Raw genomic sequence first — 22,095 nt, forward strand, 5'->3', positions numbered from 1 at the left:
CATGTTCTAGGGACCAACTAGAGCCTTCATAAAGTTTAAAAAATTGCTTCCTAGTAAATTCTCATTCCCAAGAAGAAGTAGTTATTAGTAGGTGAAGTTTTAAATGCTCTCTTAGATACAGGATTATTAAAAATCTTTACCCATTCAATATCCAGCAGCCTGAAGTTTCACCTTTAGGAAAAAAAGAGGGATCTTTGCCTGACCATTCCTATAAAATAGAGCAAAATCTGATTCTGTAATGTTTTCCTTATTTTCAATTTAAGGGCGATAAAGATACATTTCTTTATGTCCTTTGTTTACTGTTCTGAAGTTTTACAGATGGCTACTGTATTGGATATAATAATTTTGCCTAGATTTTTAACTGAGGGGGTTTTGAGAACCAAGGGACAAAATGTGTATTCCAAATTTTAGCTTCCCTTCTCTTGTAACTTTCACAAAGTATCTCCTGAAAACTTCTGTCCTTGTACAAAATGCATCAAAGAGACAGTGGAGACTGGGGAATTTTTGAGGTTGTATTCGGATTTGCATCTTCAAGGGTCCCTTTCAGCTTGCAGTCCAAGGTGCCAAGGACTGCCCCATCCTCCCTCCCTCTTCTGGCTTTGCTCTCCTGAGTCTTTTTGCCTTCCCTTCTTGGATTATCTTTTCATTCTCTATGAGGTTCCCACACACTGCGGCGTGTCTCTGAAAACCCGCGAGAGACCTAGCATAACTCTCCGTACATCCCGTGGGGAGGACGGAATGAAAGGGATATTGTTTAAAAAGCAATAATTAAGATCCAGTCTTCAGTTCCTTCTTCCTCGTCATTTTTTTTTTCTCAGTAAGCCTGAAAATTTTAATTTTCTCTAGCGTGTTCCCTTGTCTCCAAAGAGCGTGTGTGTGATATTATACTCGGGAAAGCCACAACTCTCTTTTCCTTGTTCTTCTATTCTCTCTTATTAGTTGAGCAATATCTGTTATATTTTCGCCTTTTCCTTCTTTTCTCAGTCCCGGATTCCCGCCTCTCCCCACTGTCAGAGCATCTATCAATGTGGTGTCGATCACAGCGGCGGCGGCTTTCTCTTTCATCTTCCTCCCCCTGCCACAGCGAGGGAGGGAGAGTGGGAGGCGTCAAGGAGGTAGGGGAGAGACTGGCAGAGGAAAAGGAGTGGGTGGGTGCGGGCCAAGAAAATAGATACTTAAATGATGAAGTTAAGCCATTCCGGCAATGTTTCTTGTCAGTTTCACGCGGGCAAAGCGTGCCTCTCTGTGGGTTATAAGCAGCGCCCAGTCCTTCCTTCTCTCGCCAAGTTGCCCGATTCTTCCCTCCAGGCGCGCGCCTGCGCGCGCCTACACACACACACACTCACAATCACACACTCACACACCCCAAAACCAAGACTCGTCCTACAGGATCTGGGAAAAGAAAAAGAAAAAAAAGCCCTCAATCACCACCTCCTTCTCGCCGGCTCCCCCTTACCCCCCCGCCTCCCCTCCAGCGGGCAGCCAAGGAGAGCTGGAGGCGGGGGAGGGGAGAGGGAGGAGAAGCGACGCAAGTGGGTAGCTTTTCAGCGCCGGCGAGGCGCGGGAGGAGGAGAAGCGGTGGGGAGGCGCAGCCGCTCACCTGCGGGCCAGGGCGCGGAGGAGGGACCCGGGCTGCGCGCTCTTGGGCCGAGGAACCCGGACGCGCCCGGAGCCTCGTACACGGCCAAGCTCGGGGCGTCCCCTCCCCTCGGCTGGGCGACCCCAAGGGGCGCAGCTCTTTGCTTTGACAGAGCTGGCCGGCGGAGGCGTGCAGAGCCGCAAGCCGGCGAGCCAGGCTGAGAAACTCGAGCCGGGAACAAAGAGGGGTCGGGCTGTGTGTTTGTGTCGGCTTGAGCTCCGGGCAGAAGCTTTTGGGCCCGAGGCCCCTGCTGTGACTCCCCGAGACTCCGCTGTGCCCTCCACTGCGGAGTCCCGGTGCTCGCCGGCAAAAACTTTATTCTTGGCAAACTTCTCTTTCTCCTCCCGTCGTCTACGGCCCCCACCTTCTTCTCCTCCTCCTCCTCCTCCTCTAGCAGATTAAATGAACCTCGAGAAGGAAAACCGAAGCAAAAGGGAAGAAAATAAGAAGCGCTAAAACGGACATCTCCAGCGTGGGTGGCTCTTTTGCTTTTTATTCCCCACCCTTCAGGAAGTGGACATTTCGTTATCTTCTGATCCTTGCACCTTCTTTGCTGGGACAAACGGCCTTTTTGCCCAGATCCCCTCTCTTCTCGGAAAACAAACTACTAAATCGGCATCCGGGGTAACGACAGTGGAGAGGTTTCCGCGGAGACGCGCCGCCGGACCCTCCTCTGCACTTTGGGGAGTCGCGCTCTCTCAAGAACCGGCGTCCTCCGCGCGCAAATCCCGGCGACGCGGGGGGCGTGGGGTGGCCGCCGGGGCAGCCTAGCCTAGCGCGCGCCTCGCAGACGCCCCCGGAGGCGCCAGCTACCGCGGCCCTCGCCGCCCAGTGCCCTTCGGCCTCGGGGGCAGGCGCCGGCGTCGGTCTCCGAGAAGCGGGAAAGCGCGGCGGCCGCCGGGATTCGGGCGCCGCGGCAGCTGCTTCGGTTGCCGGCCGGCTGCCCCGCGCTCGCCCGCCCCGCTTCCGCCCGCGGTCTTCCCGCACGAACCCTTCCAACTCTCCTCTCCTCCCCCACCTTTGAGTTACTCCCCTGTCTTTCCTGCTGTGGCCGCGGGTGCTCCCACGGCGGAGCCGAGATTACAGAGCCGTCAGGATGCCTCAACTCTCCGGGGGAGGTGGCGGCGGCGGGGGGGACCCGGAACTCTGCGCCACGGACGAGATGATCCCCTTCAAGGACGAGGGCGATCCTCAGAAGGAGAAGATCTTCGCCGAGATCAGCCACCCCGAAGAGGAAGGCGATTTAGCTGACATCAAGTCCTCCTTGGTGAACGAGTCTGAAATCATCCCGGCCAGCAACGGACACGAGGTGAGCGGGCCAGTGCCCCAGTTCCGAGAGGCGTGGCGGGTCCCTGGGAAACGCAGAGAGGGAGGAAGGGAGCGAAGGCGCCCGGCAGCCCGGCTGAGGGTCCCGAGTCGATCCCTCGTTTGTTTTGGGGTGTGTGCGTGGCTGGGCCCCCGGTCCGCATTCCGTGTGTGTGTGTGTGTGTGTGTGTGTGTGTGTGTGTGTGAACTTCAAGTGGATCAGTTTAAGGGGTTCGGTGGCTGAACGGTTGGTTCGCGGGCAGGAAAACGTGCCCTTAACCCACAACGTTTCGCCTCCGCTCTTTTTGTTGGGGCTGAGAGGTGCCATGCTTTAAAGCGAGTAGGGCTGAACAACGCTACTGAGAAATTCTTCCGTGGGACGGAAAACAAAGTGCACCCGATATCTCTTGGTAGACGTCTCTGCAAAAGTGCGTTAAACCACCAAAGGCTTAGGTGGGGACGAGCAGAGCGGGAGGCGGGAGGAAGGGGAGGCAGGCGTGGGTCGGGGCAGGCGGGGCCGTCCCAACCACAGCCGAGCCGGTCCGCGGGAGCTGGCCGGCCGAGGGTCGCGCGCCCGGGCTGCGGGGGCGGTGCGGGGCTCAGTCTTGCGGCCGCCGGTGCCCCAGCGCCTGGGTCGGCAGCCTGGAGCTTGGGAGCGCCGAGCCGAGCCACGCCAAGGGTACACCCTGGTTGTACCGCCCCCCGACTCTAGTTTTCTCCAACCTCCATCACTTGGAAACAAACCCACAACTTTTATTTGGGGTTTGGGCCCAGATCAGGCCTTAAATCTATGCGGAAGAAAGGCGACTCCGAGCGGAGAAGCCGCGGAAGCCGGGCGCTAGTCCGGCAGGGTCGAAGGCGCTTTCTTGGTCCTCTGGCCCGCTGCGGGCGATCGCGCTGGTAACCTGAGTAGAGTAAATAGAGACACGTGGGTGCTGGCGAAAGAAAGCGCGGAGCCGGGCCGCGCGGGAGGGCTGTTTGAAGCCGCGTCCAGAGCTGGTGGGTGGGTGGACCCAGATACTGGACACTCCACTGGTCACCCTTGTTCCACAACTGGGAAACCCTCTGGAGAAAATCCGGTAGAAAAGTCCTGACACCCGAATGATTTAACCAACGTCTTTTCCCTCCAAAGAAACTTGGAAGATATACCTTTTTTTTTTTTCCCTTAAATGGCATCCTTCTACCCCCAAAAAGAAAGTGTGTGGTTTTGAGGGCGGGGACATTTTGGGTTTTAAACTGCGCGTTTAAGAACACCTCAGAGCTGCCTTCTCTATCCCAATGGCAGAGGTAAGTACGCATTTCGAAAGGCTGGGGGCCTTCGTTCAGAGAACAGAAGGGTGTTCTTTATCCGTTGAATCCAGTTTGAGCGAGGTGGGGGCGGGGGTAGGGTGCACCTAACCCCGCATAAAAGATTTGTGGCTATTGTGTGTACTGGGAAAAGGAGGTCAGTGTGAGGACACACGTCCAGAGAACCAAATGACATCCCAAACACAGGCTTTTTGCCAAACTTTCCTATTTGTAGAGCAGCCTCTCTTTCTACCCATTTTGCTAGTCCTGCCTTAGTCCATACATAATTTTGCCACCCACTTCATATTCTCCACACTTTTCTGGTCCGGGTGAAGGACACTGAGTTGGAATCCGAGCACTTGGGTGTTAAAGCGTTACCCTTTGCTAAGTGTTTAGTGGGCATGAGGAGGCCTGAGGGTGAAGGAGTTATACCACTGATTTGCACGTGGTTGAGTCTGTCTGGGTGGATGGTGATTACCAAAACTGATATCAACGGGGCTACCTTTTAGATGTCTGTAACCTGAGTCTCTAATTTTCCTCCCTGTAACCACAGAACCGTTCTACTTTTGTAAGCCTGCACTCAGCCAGCCATGGTAGGTTATAAGCTCCAGTGGAGATTCTGCTGCAACTGCGCTCAGGGTAGTTGCCTTAAGACCTCATCTGAGTGGTTTGCTTATGTTTAAATGTCACTTTCAGTTACAAAATGATATTTTAGCCTTCTTTTAGTGAGATCTGATTGACGTGAACAGTGGTTGAAGGGGCTATCAAAACCATCAACCCCATTAACTCCTACTCCTATCATGTTAGGCATCCAAGTAGCCTTGATATGGTTGAATAAACAGCAGTCAGAACACCATGTGAATCTTTCCCAAATTTAACTATATTTTTATTGCTTTGTTACTGTATATATGTTTTTGGTCTTGGGTGGCTAATAATCACTCAAAACTACATGTTGACAAGAAAAAGATTTTGCAGTACTAAACACTAGCATATGTCTCTCAGAGTAATAAAACAAAGTTGCCCCTAAACCTCTTCCTTTGAATTACCAGCGCACACACATTTATGTCATTATTGTCACAAACTCTAAGGTGATTTTTTTTTCTTTTGGGTGTGGCGATTCATGATATTAGGTGGCCAGACAAGCACAAACCTCTCAGGAGCCCTACCACGACAAGGCCAGAGAACACCCTGATGACGGTAAGATAACCAATTCTAATTCTGACTTTAGCATATAAGGTGTGCAGTTTGTATAAATAGGTGTGTTTTGTTACTTTTGAGTTCAAGAAACTGGGACTAGGTCAGACTATGCCCTCTATTTTAGTAAAATGGTAAAGAAAACGCAGGAAACTTATGGCTTACCTCTAATGTATATTATTACATAATTTAAGAACTGTTTTTGTATGAGTTAGGGACCTTTGGATTTCAGGTGGGTTCCAGATTCTTTGGGGAAGAGGGGATGTCTATAATGAATTTTTTTCTTCCTCATCTTACCTTAAGTTCCAATTAGCCTAGGTCTTTAGTATTTTTAATATGTTATTAAGAAGAATGTCAGTATTCATCAGTTTATTTTCCAGCCAGAATAGTTGTGAGTGGTTTTCACTTGCAAAATTGCTGGGTTTTGTTTCTTATTATAGTGAAATGGCAGGCAGTGAATGAGCAGAGCAGAATCTAACTAGTAAAAATATAAAATTTATAATCAGGAATGTGCATATCAGAGATGATACACTTTCTCCCTATTTCTGAATCTTGCTAAAAACTTTTAAAATTACATACATATGTATTTAGACTTAAGGAGAATTCCTTGTGACTTTAAAAGAATCAAGTAACCTTAGGGTTTCCTTGTCAGCCTGTCTGTTCTCTATTAATTACTTAACCACTGGCCTAACTAAAATGAAGTGTTTTTACATACAATATGTTAACCAGGAGAAGGGAAGAGAATTATATATTAAGCTTCTTCCTCAGCTATAAAATAATTTGCACAGATTAACAAGAAGAAATATACATATTGAACAAAAATTTCTTTGGCAAAGTGATCTAAGTGTAGCACATAAAATTAAGCCTCCCAGTGTTAATCCTTTATAAATTTGGATAGTTGCCTGTATACTAAATAACAACTCTCTCCCTCAGTAGAATCTAGAATTTTTCTAGAAATCTGCAAGCACACAAGTAGGTAGAATTTTTGAGTTTCTCTAAAAGGCAAAACATATACCTTTAAGTACGTAAATGTCTCTGTGTGTGTGTAGCTACATGGCCTAATATATTTATATTACAGTTTTAGATTTGTGTGTGTTCTGTATTTCTTAGTCCGGTTTGTTAGTATTAGAACAAATTACATTCGGTAGATAACATTTATTTTTGTGAAAACATCAGTCAGTAGTGGAAGAAGTATTTGAACCACGTTTTTAAAACATCTGGTTTACTGCTAAGCTATTTAAGAGATTAAATACTGTCGATCTAAAATAGAGCATAGTAATCCAGTTACAGTATTTTGTAAACAAATCTTTTATGTAAGGTCTGATTTATCTTAGAACCATTAGATTTTCGGATGAAAAATACAGGATATAACAGGGAAGTCAGTGCATCATTGATTGTTATTTGGATCCTCCCAGGAAAGCATCCAGATGGAGGCCTCTACAACAAGGGACCCTCCTACTCGAGTTATTCCGGGTACATAATGATGCCAAATATGAATAACGACCCATACATGTCAAATGGATCTCTTTCTCCACCTATCCCGAGAACAGTAAGTAACATGCTGATGTTGCAAATTATGTTCAGAAGTGCAAATTGATTTGTATTTTGGCAGAATGTTTATTTTTCCAAACTAATTGGAAATGCTTTCACTATATATAACCATTCATTGCTAAATAAGGGCTGTTACGAGGAAGGGCCACCTTAAAATAGTGCTACCTTTGATGTCTTGCCTTTGGAATTTTAGCTTTTGGCTTATTGGTTAAAATAAATATGTAACAGATCACGAGTTATAAAATCAAGCGAAGTTACGTCAACAAATCCATGATTTTATAAGCTGTGCTTTCTATGCTGATGAGAGGGAAAAATTGATTTACTTTTAAAGCTACATAAGGACTGTATAGCTTTTAAATTAGTTTGTCTAAAAAGCAAAACACAAGCTATCTAGAATCAAGAGGGCTTTAGCTATTTGGAGCTGAACGTTTGTTATGTTACTTTGGCTTTTAAAACAGTGTCTTATTTTATTGTATCAGCTAATGTTTCTTTAGGATCAGTTTGGTGGGGGAGGATGAGCTATTTTTACTCTACCATCAATTGTTGAGAAAGCATCACTCAAAGATAACCCGAATGAAAGTTGTTCCTTTTTTTTATTCTTGTGGTTTAGTTGACTTTTAAAATTCTAAAAATGCAGTGGTATTATAACTGTATTATGCAAATGCATAACATTATAAAGAATGTCATGTTTGTTATTTGATATTTTTCTTAGGAAGTAGAAACCTCATTCATATAGTGAGAAAACACCTAAATGGTAACTTGTGCAGTAGGTAGATGTAAAATGTGCTGGTGATGGAGTTCTCTCTTAGAATTATTCCACCAGCAGTGGTGATGAATTTTTTTACTGACCCATCAATATATTTACCTTCTCTCCAGCCCCACTCTCCCTTTACCACCTAACCCCCAATGAAAAACACATGTGTATGAGTCTCGGGGATTAGGGTTTCAGTCTCACTGACAGCCCTGGAGGTCACATCTAGGATTGTAAAATGGAACCTATAGTGTTTGACTTATTTGTTCAGTGTTTCTACCAACCGAAAAAAAATCAGTCAGAAACGTCTGGGAAGAGTAATGTTGTTAATACGTTAGTGAACAAAATCTGGAAGTGGGGAGATTCACCAAAGTAGCAGAGAATATTGGCTCAAAATCAACAGTTATCAACAAGAGTATTTGTGGTTATCATGATTGTACATAGTCCTCAATTGCTGAAATGATACTTATATCAAATATGATCACTTCGTGTGAGCATTGTGATTTAGATGTTATTGTAATTATTTTTCAATAAATTTCAAAAGGATATTTGATCTCTCGGGGAATAAGATTTTTCTAATTTTTATATAGTAGTTAAAATGGAGATCTTGGGGTTCTAATCTTGAGGAAGATCTTCTGATGGTTGCTATAGGAAATAGGTATTTCATATTTTAAGGTTTTTCAAGTATTTAATGATAGAGACCTCTGTGTGATGAGGATGAATCTCCTACCTAAAAAGTGAATTAATAAAAGCAAAAATAGTTTAATATTTAGAGACCCCTCAAATAAATTATTTAGTTTTAATTATTGTAGGAGACTTTAAATTTTTGAACAAAACATGCAAACATATAGATAACTCTCTAATATTTGGGGAGGTTTTTTGTTGTTTTTTGGAGGGAGGTGAGGAAGGGAAGGAGAATATGTTTTAGATAAGGAATAATTGAAGATTCCTGTTAAGTCATTTTCAGAATAACAAATAGTCTTTCCAAATCAAAGTGCAGTGTTGGTGACAATAGAAAATAGCCCCCAAAACAGTCTTACATTTTTCAGCTGTGCTTATCCAGCATTTGTGGAGTTGATTCCTTAAAAAGATCAGCTACTTATCCTTTCAAAATGATAATTTTTTAAAGTCAGTATAATGAAAATTTATTGGTATTTACAAATGATCCCTAAGAATATTGAAAATTAAGCTGATCTTCCTCTTTATGCCAGCATTCTGCCTTGTATTTCCACAGTCTTGTCTCCCAATCTACCAGTACACTAGTCATTTTGAAATTTTGATAGTAAATATCTTCTGATGGAAGGTATTGTTAGTTTATGTATGAAAATTTTGAGGTCAGGGAAATCAAACAGTCATTCATTGTTTAGGAAAGATTTGTGGCCAGAATAAATGTTGGTCTGTGTAGAGTGTAGGAAAGGGGTGTGGTCAGGAAACAGTTACCTTGCCCTGTTATCTGCTGCTTTACTTTATCCTGTTACATACTAGGACGTATTGATTTTAGGCAAGTTTTCTTGAGATATTCTGCAGTTTGCACAATTCCAGAAGCTTTTCAGCTGTAACCACAAGACTATGTCAATTTTTTTTTTTAGGGTCCAACCGAAGTGAGTTACAATCTTTGGTTTTTAATACCTAACAGCTGTTTTTAATGTGTCTGAGATCAAAAACATTAACCGGAAGACAGCCTCTCTTCTTCACCCCTAACCACATTTCTGCCTTCTTGCTCTTTAACTCTGTCCTCAGCAGGACCGAGTGTTTGTGTCACTGACATCCACAGTGATAGATTCTCATCTAGGGTGTCAGGACCATGGCAACCATTTGCGCTTGGGCTTAGGATGGGAGCATCCCCTTGGCCTCCCGCTACTTGAATTTGCATTACAAGCAATTGCTTGTTTACTGCATCTGCTTCCCAAAAGTGTTAGGACTGGAAAAATACCTGGGGCTGGGGAGGGACCTGACCACTCCTTCCCTAAATAGTCTTCTGTTTGTACGTAAGTGCAGATAATCCAGAGGATACCAGCTATGGCCAACTGGTCTGCAGAGAAATGTTTCCCCTGGAATCTAATTATTAAAAGTGCATATGTTTTTGCTTATTTTTTGGAAGAACGCTAATGTAGGTATGCGTGAACAGATTTTACTTATGATCAGTATACAGTATTACCTGTTCAGAAGAACCACTTTCACCTACTCAGCTTTTTTCCTTCTCAAGGGGAATTTTAATTGGCAAATTACATCCTTCTAGAACTGGAATCCTTAGAGGTATGAATGTCCATAGTGTCTATACCAGAAATCTTATGAATGGGTCTCTCACAGAACTTTAAATAAGAATTCTTAGTTCAGATAAATTGGGCCCAGAAGAAAGCACCTAAGATCGTGACATGTGTGGTGTCAGCGTGAGTTCTTAGGGCACAGTAAACCTTGGCTTGAGTTGGTCTACTTCACAGAGAGAAGAGGTACAAGCCTGTTAAATATTTTAGAGCCAGGACCCTGGAGAGTTTATTAAAAGCATACTCCCAAACCTTTCTTTCTCTAAACTTCATTTATGAAAATCCCTGTAGACCAGTGGTAAAGTATTAAAAGAAAAAAATCGTTCTTTACATCCCTAGTTTGACTCTGGCAGTTGTGTGCCTGAACACCTTGTGAATGGTGAGCTTGGCTAGCTTTGAGTAGTGAAAGTTCCCACTGGCTTAATCCACTGTGGTTATTCATCTTAGGTGTCAATCTTCCATTTGTCCTGCATGCAACCCAAATGTTTAACACCTCAGAAAAGAAACATCTCATTTCTCTTCAGATGCTTGGGGAGGGAAAAGCAACACTGTGCAGGAAGCTGCAGCCCAGTGACGCCAAACCACAATAACACCTGGTCAGCGTAGCGCTGCGAACTTCATTGTTTTTAGTTTTTTGTGATCTTTCTAAGAGTGAATTTTTAGGTGGGAAAAGAAAGATATAGGTTCTCATTTCAGCTATCTTTTAAAATGTTTATTTGTTTATTTTTTGAAGTAGAAATTGCATGAGTTCTTTTTTAATTATTTTATATAACTTAGTTCTGTTGCAACTTTTACCTTAGGGGAATCAACACTTTGGTTTCTGATAAACAGAATTATACCTATTATAACTTTGTCTTACCTACCCTCCATATTTGTATTTGCTTGTATACAGCTAAAATCTGATTTTGTCATTGTTCACATCTAGAATTAAGGAACTAAGTTGGACTTGTCTAATCAGTAAGCTCCTGAATACCACTGTACATGACATTGTTGCATACCTTTGAAAATAATAACAAATAATAATCAAGGATAGATGGACACTAAAGCTTATGTCTCATGCAAGATTTTTAAGGCAGACTATCTTTTCACTTTATTGCAAGAAGCTACTGAATTTGACTTATCTATAAATTATTTTCACTTTTCCATTTTAAGTTGTGCACTTTTTGAAACTAAACATATTGAGTTTTCCTGTTCAAGTGGAGAACAAGTTTTAGAAAGTGTATTATTCTAATTCAAATGTATATGTAGGTGTCATGAGAATGTGTGAGAAAATTCCTCAGAGCCCCCACAGTTTCCTGTTTGATATCTTCTAAATTGCTTTGCTACAATTTGGGACAGGATGATAGTCAGAATAGTTGGGAGCTCTTGCTGTTCCCCCATCAAATACCCTATGGCCAGTTTGCTTACTTACGTGTCCCAAGGAGCCATGTTACACGGAACCCTTTCAGAGCTAATACTGCATTTACATGTCTGGTCCTTACTTAGTGTTTTTGAAATGACCCTAGTAGTTTCTTCTTCATTCATTAAGACATGAGAACAACCCAAAAGATATTCTAAAAAAGGACTACATACTAAAAAAGACAGTTAAGCCAATCGGCAAAAAACTTGGCTTTTGAAGTATTCTTTTCATCCCCAAACAGGTCTTAGATTTGCTGTCATCCACCTCATTATTTTGATCCAGTCTTTCCTGTGGTCCAAGACTCTTCTGTGATTTAACAGAGCAGAGATTGGATCTCACAAATGGGACCCTCTGGACTTGAATTTGTAGACTCACAAGTACTTGCTATGATATCAATTTTGTAGCAGTTGAGTTTTTTAATTTTTTTTAATGTTGTTTGTTACGCAGAACCATTTTGGGTTTATGTGATTGAATTTTTTTTGAGCAATCAAATCACTTCATTTTTGACTCCTTTTTTTCCTCATTTATGTATTGGAATTTTACAAAGCTGATTTCCTTTTGATTTTGATAAAAGACTTGGAATTTAAAGAGAAAACATGGCAGCACTCTCTGTGGCAAGCAGAAAAACATGTATGTTTTAGTCCCAGGTAAAAGTAGAGGTCAGCATCACATAGGTGCTGCTCTCCTGGGACTAAAAGTCTCTGTCCCTCTCTTTTTTTTTTTTTTTTAACAGAATGTTCATTTAAAACTTGTCATCTTTAAAGCTGTTGCTTAAGTGATTGTGCTGAGCTGAGCCAGTCTGTAGGAAGTGAATACTGTAGTAATCAAGAGACTTAGTACTGCTTCGTGCTCGTAGTCATTACTTATGTAGAAAAGGCAGCCATTGGACTTTATTCAAATAATTTAAAATATATACTTTAGGTTCATGATCACTTTATAAATATTACGATCTTGTGAAGTTCCCATCTAGGAACTGTAGACTCTGCTATGAACTCTTTTAGGGATATACATGATCCAATCTCTAAGATTCAAGAGGTGAAAGCCTTAAAATGTCCTAGAGAACAACAAAGACTTGGGGTGGGGTAGGGGTAGGGAGAGTTGGGAGTTAAACTGTACCAAAGCGAAGAGTGGGGAGTTGAGCAGAGGACTGGACAGGGAGCAGCTAACTCAAATTCTGATAATCTAGCTGGCACTATTTGCAGACTGTTTGAGGCTGTGTAGAGGATTATAAAGCCTCTGTAAAAGAGTGCATTTATATATAATACTCACTCTAGCTAAACCTGTAAACCTGCTGAAATTATCCACTTGTTATCTGTACATCACTTACAAAGCACACTGAGCAATGGTACTCACATGGCTTCAGTCCGTCCGTATGGGGAAAATTGAAAGGGCAGTGCAGAGCAAGCAAGAGTTTTGTTGCCAACCCTATTTTTCCATGTGTAGGAGAAATAGGACTAGCAGAGAGGTTGCATCACAGAGTGTCTAGAAATATGTTTTATTTTTGCAGCTAACTGGGGACAGGTAAAATCTTTAAAAAGCTGGATTTGTTGACCATTGCGTCTACCTGTGCTCACAGATAATCCTGTGTGGAACTTGATAACAGTTTGCGATAAGATTTTGATGTTCATCATGGTAAATTATTGTCATTGTTATGTTCACTTGTAAAAAGTTGCCTATTGCTTGAGGTAGGTGGGTCACCTGAGGTCAGGAGTTCAAGACCATTCTGACCAACAGGGTGATACCTCGTCTCTACTAAAACATACAAAAATTAACCGGGCATGGTGGTAGGCGCCTGTAATCCCAGCTACTCAGAAAGCTAAGGCAGGAGAATCGCTTGAACTGGGAGGCGGAGGTTGCAGTGAGCCGAGATCGTGCCACTGCACTCCAGCCTGGACAAAAGAGTAAGACTCCATCTCCAAAAAAACAAGAACAAGAAAAAAAAAAATATATATATATATATATATATGTACAGATATGTGTGTGTGTGTATATATACATATATATATATATGGAGAGAGAGAGAGAGAGAGAGGGAATGAAGAGGTAGATAGAGGTAGGCTATCTAAAAAGAAGAGTGGTTCTAGGGTAGATTTAATTCTCTTTTATTGTTGTCAGCTTCTGAATGAAACAGTTACCAAAGCAAAGTTTTAAAATTTGACATACTAAGATATATTTCTTTTATTTGTACAAGTTTATGGAGTGCGTGGGTAATTTTATTATATACATAGATTGCATAGTGGTGAAGTCAGGGCTTTTAGAGAGTCCATCATCCAAATGTACATTGTATCCATTAAGAAATTTCTCATCATCCAGCCCCCTCCTAGTCCCTCGCCCTTCCAAGTCTCTACTACTGTCTTATCATTTGACACTCTATTTCCACATTATTTAGCTCACACTTATATACAGTAATGTGAATATTTTTTACTAAGATACTTCTGTAAATCTTTGTTTTTTTTTAATCCTGGAAAACCTTACAATAAAAATTATAAAAAAATATTGATTATATTTAATCATCTAGTGATCAGTTACCATCATAAAGTAACTGGGGGACTATCATCAGCAGTCCCCCAGTTTAAACTCAGTGACAACTGACGAATTATGATAGTTACAATCAGCCTAGCGTAGATACCTCAGTAAATTCATTGAGTTAATAAAGAATGTAGAAGAAATTGGCCGGGCGCGGTGGCTCAAGCTTGTAATCCCAGCACTTTGGGAGGCCGAGGCGGGTGGATCACGAGGTCGAGAGATCGAGACCATCCTGGTCAACATTGTGAAACCCCGTCTCTATTAATACAAAAAAATTAGCTGGGCACGGTGGCGCGTGCCTGTAATCCCAGCTACTCAGGAGGCTGAGGCAGGAGAATTGCCTGAACCCAGGAGGCGGAGGTTGCGGTGAGCCGAGATCGCGCCATTGCACTCCAGCCTGGGTAACAAGAGCGAGACTCCGTCTCAAAAAAAAAAAAAAAAAAAAGAATGTAGAAGAAATTTTGCATGTGTGTTTTCTGGATATTTCCAAATGATCTGTCTTTATGAAACCAAATGCTATGTGAAAAGTAAAACTTGAAAGTGTTTGCTAAGTAATACTTAGTATTTTATTACTTTATTTTTTCTCTTATTTTTTGTATTTTTTGTGACTAAAATAGCATTAGACCAGTGTTTTTAATGAGGAAGTTAAAACCACTCCTTATAGAATATTGACTTTCCATGTAACTCCTGAAAACAGTCAGCCGGGGGAGCTCAGTATTGGAATAAATAAAGAACGGACTAGACCCTCATATGAGGATTTATCTTTAGAGTACTTACCTCTTACTTAGATCCTAGAAACCTAATTGAAGAAATGGAAATGATAGAAATGCTTTTTTTTCAGAAGGATTCTTGAGATGGAAACACAATACTAATGAAAAGAAAACCATCTTCAAGTATGTTTTAGAATCATGTGGTTAATGCTTTTCAATTAGAAAGGACTTTTTTTTTTTTCAATAACACAAGGTATTTTCAGGTATTACAAAGTTCTGTCCTTTTCAAATAGACACGGCAGCCTCAGTGCTGACTTTTCCAGGCCATTGTGTGTTGTAGATTGATTCTATCCTTTTGCAATGTGGTGAGCAAAATTTTTGAGTCTTAATTAGGGAGAGATAGGTAGGCAGTGCCCTGTGAAGGCTAAACATAGAGGAGAGAAGGACTAGGCTAGATGTTAAAAGACCTGAGATCTGGTGTCAGGTCTCCATCATCTTCTTCTGAAAACTCTGGGAAGGTAAAATGGTGTATTAATATCTGGCTTGCCTAGCTGATCTGGTTAACAAGAAGTTCAGATGGCACAAAGCCTGCAAAAGCAGTTTTCTAGCTGTGGCTACAGAGCAGGAGTCTAAGATGGTGTAAGTCAGTGACTTGGGCCCCACCTGGTGGGATTTCTGCAGCCATAAGAAGTGCTTGACTCTACCCGGGAAACTCCAGAGAAAGGGAAGAAACTTTCAGTTCCTATCGTGTCATCATGCTGACTCAGGATTTGGATACTGGCTGAAGGCCTTATGCAAACCTTTAGAAAATGTTCGCATAAATAAAAATTTGGGGGAATGTCGTATTTTTACAGATCTGATTTTCTTCTCTTTGGCTCCCTTTCCTTGTAGTTGTTAGGAGAGCAGCAGATTTTCCTCCTTAGCACCACAATCCACTATCAAAGGGAATGAGATGTATGAGGGAACAGATTTATAAATTTCAGGTTTGTTAGCTGAAAGTCTCATATCCTTCTAATATTTGATATGAAGTTGCTAGATAACTCTTAACTACTTGAATGGGGGTAAGAATATCTTTTTGGTTAGGAGATTTTTTTTCTTCTTAATCCTATAGGAGCTAGGTTTTTTCTCCCCACTGCAAAAATTATAGAGAAAGGATATCCAGAGGCCATGTGAAGGACAACGGGCGAGTTATTTTCTTTGCCCTTCGAATTTCCTTCTGGCTTAAATTTTTCTAGCTTTCTTATGACCAAAAAGGATCAGGTCCAAAGGGACGTGTTGGCTGGACAGCAAGGAGAAATCAATGTTTTTCTAGCCTTCTGGGAAATTCCAGCTTCTATCCTTTCAAGATTTTTCTTTCTCTTTCAGTAAAATCCAATGATTGTTAAATATTAATATATTGGATGCAGCTTTCTTTGTACAGGATTCCTCAATTTTGAACACTGTAAATGGTACCTTAAAATAATTATGGTCACATCATGTTGGTGTACTAGTTAAAATGACCTTGATCAACAGAAAAAGGTGCTGAAATCTTATCTCAAATATATTAGACTTTGTTTTAGTTTGTTTTAGCATTTTAAAGTCTGTAACAAAACCAAAAGTGCTGAAGTAAATGATAGTTGCTGTTTATTACAGTTGAGCTAACCAGCCGGCTATCTGGCAATGTTAGGAAAACAATCGTTGCTTGAATTATTATTTTTTTCTTATTTTTATTAGAATTTTAAGTTAAAACTCAGTTATTTTTTTTTCTTGAAAGGGAGAAGGGAAAGCAACTGATTTTTTTTTAACTACTACCTTGTGCTACATCCCGTGCAAGGCACGTTACAGGGATGTCATATTTGATTTAATCCTAACGTGAAAACTGCGGTGAGTGTTATACTCCCGATGTCATAATGACAAGGAACCCACCCTCAGGGACAGCAGTAACCTGCCCCAATTTAATACGCTCCCTTCAGGTCTAAAGACTTGTATGTTTTCATTAAAAATAGCCATATTTACCTTTAAGAATACAAAGCATTTGTTAAATTCATCGTAATATTCATTAAAATGGAAAGAAGAGCAGTTGTTATAATTTTCTTGGAAATTTAAAAAATGCTTAACCATTTTTAAAAGAAATTTAAAAAGCAATACATGTTCACTAGAAAAATAGAAAACTCAAATAAGCAAAAATAACAACAAATGTGAAATTCCCAGGATCCCATTGTTAAAGATGACTACTTTTTCTGTGTGGCGTTTTAGACTTCTTTCTATGCACACATATGAATGTAAGTAAACAAACACTAATACTTGTTATATATTCATGGCAATAGGAACATAATATTTCATTTTGCAACTTGCTTTTTCCCCACCAACCTATAATGGGTATCCTTTTCTATTAATAAATACTCTCTGTAACATCATTTTTAATAGATTGCCTAGTTTATTTAACCAGTATTTTATTGGTAGACATTTATTTTAGATGGCATTATCTTTCCCCACCTTATGCAGTACTGTGGTGGAATGCATATATTCTAACTAAACTTCACACCAATTCTGAAACAAATTGCCAGAATTGTAGTCAAAGGCAATGCACCTTCTTAAGTAGGAGTTACCTGCATTGCAGTTTAACCTTAAAAACATGTTTTTTACGTCAATATTTAAAAATATGTACTTGTTTACAGTCAACTTTGGTTGTGGTTAGTGTGTTGGTGCTGATAATTTTCATGCCTTTTCCAGTCAAGAATCAGTCCAGCAAAGTCAGACAGAGGGAAAGTATATCATCAGCTTTATTATTGATAAGGCCAGACAATATCAGGCAGTATAATATCAACTCCATTATCAATAACGCTAGATTGGAGAATCTGACTTGACCTGTGATACAAACTGTGGAGAATTCCTTTGATTTTCCTAAATTGAACACACCACCAAGCCACATGCCTCTCCCACAGAGGTGGGGCACTCACTTCCTTTAGAACTGGAGACGAGACCAAACCCATGTTTGGGCAAGCTGGCCCAACAGAGAGGACAAAGGGTCAGTCTGTCCTTGCCTAGTTCCTTCTTCTAGGTTACCGAAGAGATGAGTGTCCTTCCTTGTAGAGAGTGCATGAGGTTCTGGGGAGGGAAAAGGGCTGTAGCCACTGCTGAGAGGGCAGCACTTCCTACCATTGAATGGTCAAGCTAGGGAGGAAGGGAAAAGGGTGAGGTAATTGTCTCTTTAGCCATGACTTGCATTCGGTGAGACTGGGGTCCAATGAAGACAGTGGTAAAATAAACGGTAAATAAATAAGATGAGAGCAGCAAAGCACTGCTGTTGGAGTCCGTATACCTAGATGCCCCCACTCTGCTACTGATAGACGTGTGTTCATACTCTCTGACCCTTGGTCTTCTCACCTGGCATTGGTGGTGGTATATCTGGAAGGTGGCCAGTGGCCTCTGAATTACTGGTGTTTCTGTTAGAAAGGCAGGTTACTGGCCCCCTCTGCAAATGTCCTGAATCACCCATTACAAGCAGGTCATGTAGATGCACTTTTAACAAACTCTCCATTGATTCTTCCATAAAATAAATTTTGGAAAAACACTGGCACAGTAGATGCCCAGTAATTTAACTGAGGTTCAGATAACGTAAATGGCTTGTCAGAAGTCTCACACCCAGAAAGCAGTGGAGCTGGGACTCCAAGTGTGGCCCTTTGGCCCCAAGCTCACTTTCTCTTCACTCAACCTCTCCAGGCCCTAACTGAGACCACTGGCACTGTTCACCTCTAGTCATACCTCATGAGGTTTTCTCCCCAAGTGCCTTCCCCTGCTGACTGTGGGATGAAACCACATTCTGGGGCATTACTTTTGAAAGCTTTCCATACTCTGGAACCATCTGCCTTTCAAGTCTTACCTCCTCACCACTCTACCTTGCAGCTTACGTACAATTCAGCTGCATTCCCAGACCTGCATCCTAAACCCTTTTCCAAAACCCTGTCTTTGGACTCTTATAGCTTGCTCTTGCTGAAATGCCCTGTTCTCTCTTGCCTGCCAGCAGGGTCTTGTCCATCCTTAAAGGTTTGGGATAAGTGGTGCCTCCTTTATGAAGTTCCTCTGGATCCCACCATCAGTCAAGACTGACTACTCTGTCTTGTGGGTCCTCATGAGTCCTCCCTCAGAGCTCTGTAGCCATGTTTTCTAATAGCTTGTCTTTGTGTTTGTATTTCTCATTAATGGTTACTTTCTTTAGGATAGGAAGCATGTCTTTTTCATCTTTGCTGCCCAGAACCTGTTACACTACTTGCCACAGAGCAGGTTACTCACCAGATGTTTGTAGAATAAACAGAATGGAAATTTTAAAACTTCAGGAATGGAAGGCATCAACACCAGATATCAATGCATATTTAAATGGAATCTCTTAAAAACATATAAATTTGTATTGAATCGCTAAGCTGAAACTGAGCTTAGAAATTATTTGAGCATTTAGTATAGAGTCCATGCACTAGACGTTAGTCATGAGTTTTGAGTACTTAGTATGTGCCAGGAACTGTTCTAAACACCTTCTATGCATTAGCTCATTTAATCCTCATGGTAACTCTGTGCTATCTCTAATATACCTGTGTTACAGTTGAGGGAACTGACGTATAGAGAAGGTTGAGAAATGGCATCAGGGCATAAAAAAGGGTAAAGACTATTGTAAAACAGGTCAAGAAGTAGAAGGTCAGATAATTTACTCCGAATAACTGGGAAGTAGTGGTACCAGATGGAGGCTCAAGCCTTCACTCTCACAGCAGGGCACTTCCTGCAACTTCGGTTTCTTATGACCATTTCTGCTACTAGCATGCAGAAGATGCTAGATGATTATTGAATTAGTGAATTTCTCATAGGTAAGATGGAAATGATTCTTAGTGGAGTTTTGTGAGAATAAAATGAGAAATTGTACATTTCTTTAACATATATTTGGTAGTAATCGCTATTGTGGTGCTAGTGGAGAACACAGAGTCGAAAGGCGGCCAGTTAGATGTGGAGGAGGGAAGGAGTGTGTAAGTGAGGATGAGTGTTCTAGCCTGATGATGAGAGGACAGTATTAATGGAAATAATGAATCTGGAAAGAGAAGTCAGTTTGAAGACAGGCAGTCATGAGTTTGACTTAGGGAACATTGTTTTCTGTTTTATGCCAAGAAAACAAAATCAACCAAGATCTGGAACCAAACCATTTTACATTACGGGCGTCTTTTTGGTCCATACTTTATTTGATGTAAGTCAACGATGCCTCACAAAATCATTTCACTTACCTATGAAGCTCCCTGGACTTTGACCAGAAACCTCCATGTGATTATGATAGGCATTTTATCCGGGGGTGAAAAGAGTACTGATATTAATAATATACTAGTATGTAATATTTAATGAATACACTCTACATGCATTTTTCTTATTAAATGTTTAACACTATGAAGTGAGTGCTACTAATATGCCCATGTTTTCAGTGAAGAAACTGAGGTACAGAGAAGTTACTTAAATGTCCATAGTCCCAGCCAGAGTTTAATAAGTGGTAGAGAATTTGGAATCAAAGTCAGGTATTTTTGATTCAGGAGCTGGGGCCCGATTCATAAATCAGTACATCTCTCAGAAGTGTTGAGAGTAATCTTTAGTCAATAAACTACTTTGAGGATTAAAAGTATCTGTTATACTTTTATTAAGTAATATAAATGGCTTAAATAAAGGGTCATAAGAATACTTGGAAATGGTCTTCTGGTTCATTCAACACATAACCATGTGATTGCTCAATGTATTCTTGAAAATTCCCAGGAAAAATTGCTTTCTGGAGTATATCAGATGTATTTTGATAAGTGTCTGATTTTTATGGGAATCTCTATTTCTCACTTCTAGAGGCCGAGTGTCCCCAAGTCTTAAGGACTAAATGGATTAATCAGAATAGCTGTATGACCAAAGGTTTTGTGATTCTTAGAATCTTTTTGGCAAATGATGTTGCTTCCTTATTACATAAGAACTGAGCATTTACAGGCAAAAAATCTGCCAAAGAGCATTCTTTGCACAACAAGCAATTAAAATATGGTGTGTGCTTCATTTTTAGGAGCTGTTAGTGGTGATTTTTGTGGTATCATGATGTTAGCTTAAATAAGAGAAAATTAGTTTAGAATTAACTGGAATTGTGATCATTCCTGAGAAGTGGCAACAGTGAGTTTCCTTTAAAAAGTGAAGAAACTTTTCTTACTAAGGTGACACTTATTAGGAACAATCTTTTCTTCTTTTTCTCAAAAGGAAGTATCTTTTTCTTTTTTTTGGTTGTTTGTTTAACAGTAATATATAAAAACGGGGGAAAACCCATGAAAGAACAGAAAAAATAAACAAAAAGTACCTATATTTCTATCATTCAGATAGAATGGTTTCACTTTGATGAATTGTTTCATTTCATACATTCTTTCTGTATCTATACCTGTAATGCAAACATTTTTATAAATGAGTTCATAAGATTATTGTTCTGTTGTAATCTTTTTTCATTTAAAACATATTACATGTGCTTATCTTTTTATGTGAATAAATATAGGTCTGCGTCATCAGTTGTAATAGCTTGATACTATCCAGTTTGTGTGTGTGTGTGTGTGTGTGTGTGTGTGTGTATTATATACAATTCAGCTACATTCCCAGACCTGCATCCTAAACTCTTTTCTAAAACCCTGTCTTTGGATTCTTATAGCTTGCTCTTACTGAAATGCCCTATTTTCTCTTCCCTGGCAGCAGGGTCTTGTCCAATCTTAAAGGTCTGGAGTAATATAAAGTATATATATTATATATAAAAAAACTTTAACATCCATAACTGAGGATAAATCCAATATATTAAAGTATATACATTAATTAAAGTATATATATATGTATATACTTTAATATACATATGTATGTATATACTTTAATTAATTGGACTTATCCTCAGTTATGGATGTTAAAGTTTTTTTGTTGTTGTTGTAAATACTGCAATGAAACCATGTTAAAAATATATGTATAATCTACTTTGTTTATGTTACTTGTTGGCTCATAGCTTTCTTGATTTTTGAGAACTTTTTACATATTAGGTATGTAAACAGTTTTGACAAACTGTTCATGAAATAATGGTTCAAAACTATTTTACACCAACGTTACATATTTGCTTCTTTACTCCTGTCCAATTGAGATCTACTTGAAAGTTGATACGTAAAGAACTAGCTACTTAATATAAGAAAATACTTTGCAGCATTAGTTTGGTTCGTTATTTATATTTAATTTCAGGAGTGAAGACGTTAATGCAGCTATTTTGACCCTCATAGGATGGTGCAATAACCAGAAAGCACATCTGATTCCAGTTCACTAATCAGAAGATATCTGTTGTCACATGAATTTCTCAACTAATCCTAAAGTTTAAGGATAAACAAGTTTCCTGGTAGAATGGAGATAAATACTAAAGAACGTTTTCTGAAATGATTTATCATTCATGTCATAAATATTCATTGAAGGTACTTAGTTTG

The 22,095-nt window shown here is 40.6% G+C and overlaps 1 protein-coding gene across 7 annotated transcripts in view; it reads left to right on the plus strand.

Annotated features, from left to right (window-relative positions):
- The first annotated feature begins 1,570 nt into the window (after window positions 1-1,570).
- LEF1 (lymphoid enhancer binding factor 1) overlaps window positions 1,571-22,095 on the plus strand; it is a 122,618-nt gene continuing 102,093 nt past the window's right edge. For 3 of the 7 annotated variants that reach the window (XM_012436532.2, XM_012436535.2, XM_012436533.2), the window contains exons 1-3: window positions 1,571-2,948; window positions 5,362-5,428; window positions 6,841-6,974. In XM_012436532.2, the coding sequence (XP_012291955.1) occupies window positions 2,736-2,948; window positions 5,362-5,428; window positions 6,841-6,974 (414 nt within the window). In that variant the 5' untranslated portion in view covers window positions 1,571-2,735. Of the gene's footprint in view, window positions 2,949-3,945; window positions 4,232-5,361; window positions 5,429-6,840; window positions 6,975-22,095 lie in introns of those variants that run through there. The other 4 variants (XM_012436537.2, XM_012436531.2, XM_012436536.2 and 1 more) reach the window with 4 other exon arrangements.

Source organism: Aotus nancymaae, unplaced genomic scaffold (assembly GCF_030222135.1).
Source record: "Aotus nancymaae isolate 86718 unplaced genomic scaffold, 86718_ANA_hifiasm-v0.15.2.pri h1tg000033l, whole genome shotgun sequence".
In the NCBI taxonomy this organism is placed as follows: Eukaryota; Metazoa; Chordata; class Mammalia; order Primates; family Aotidae; genus Aotus; species Aotus nancymaae.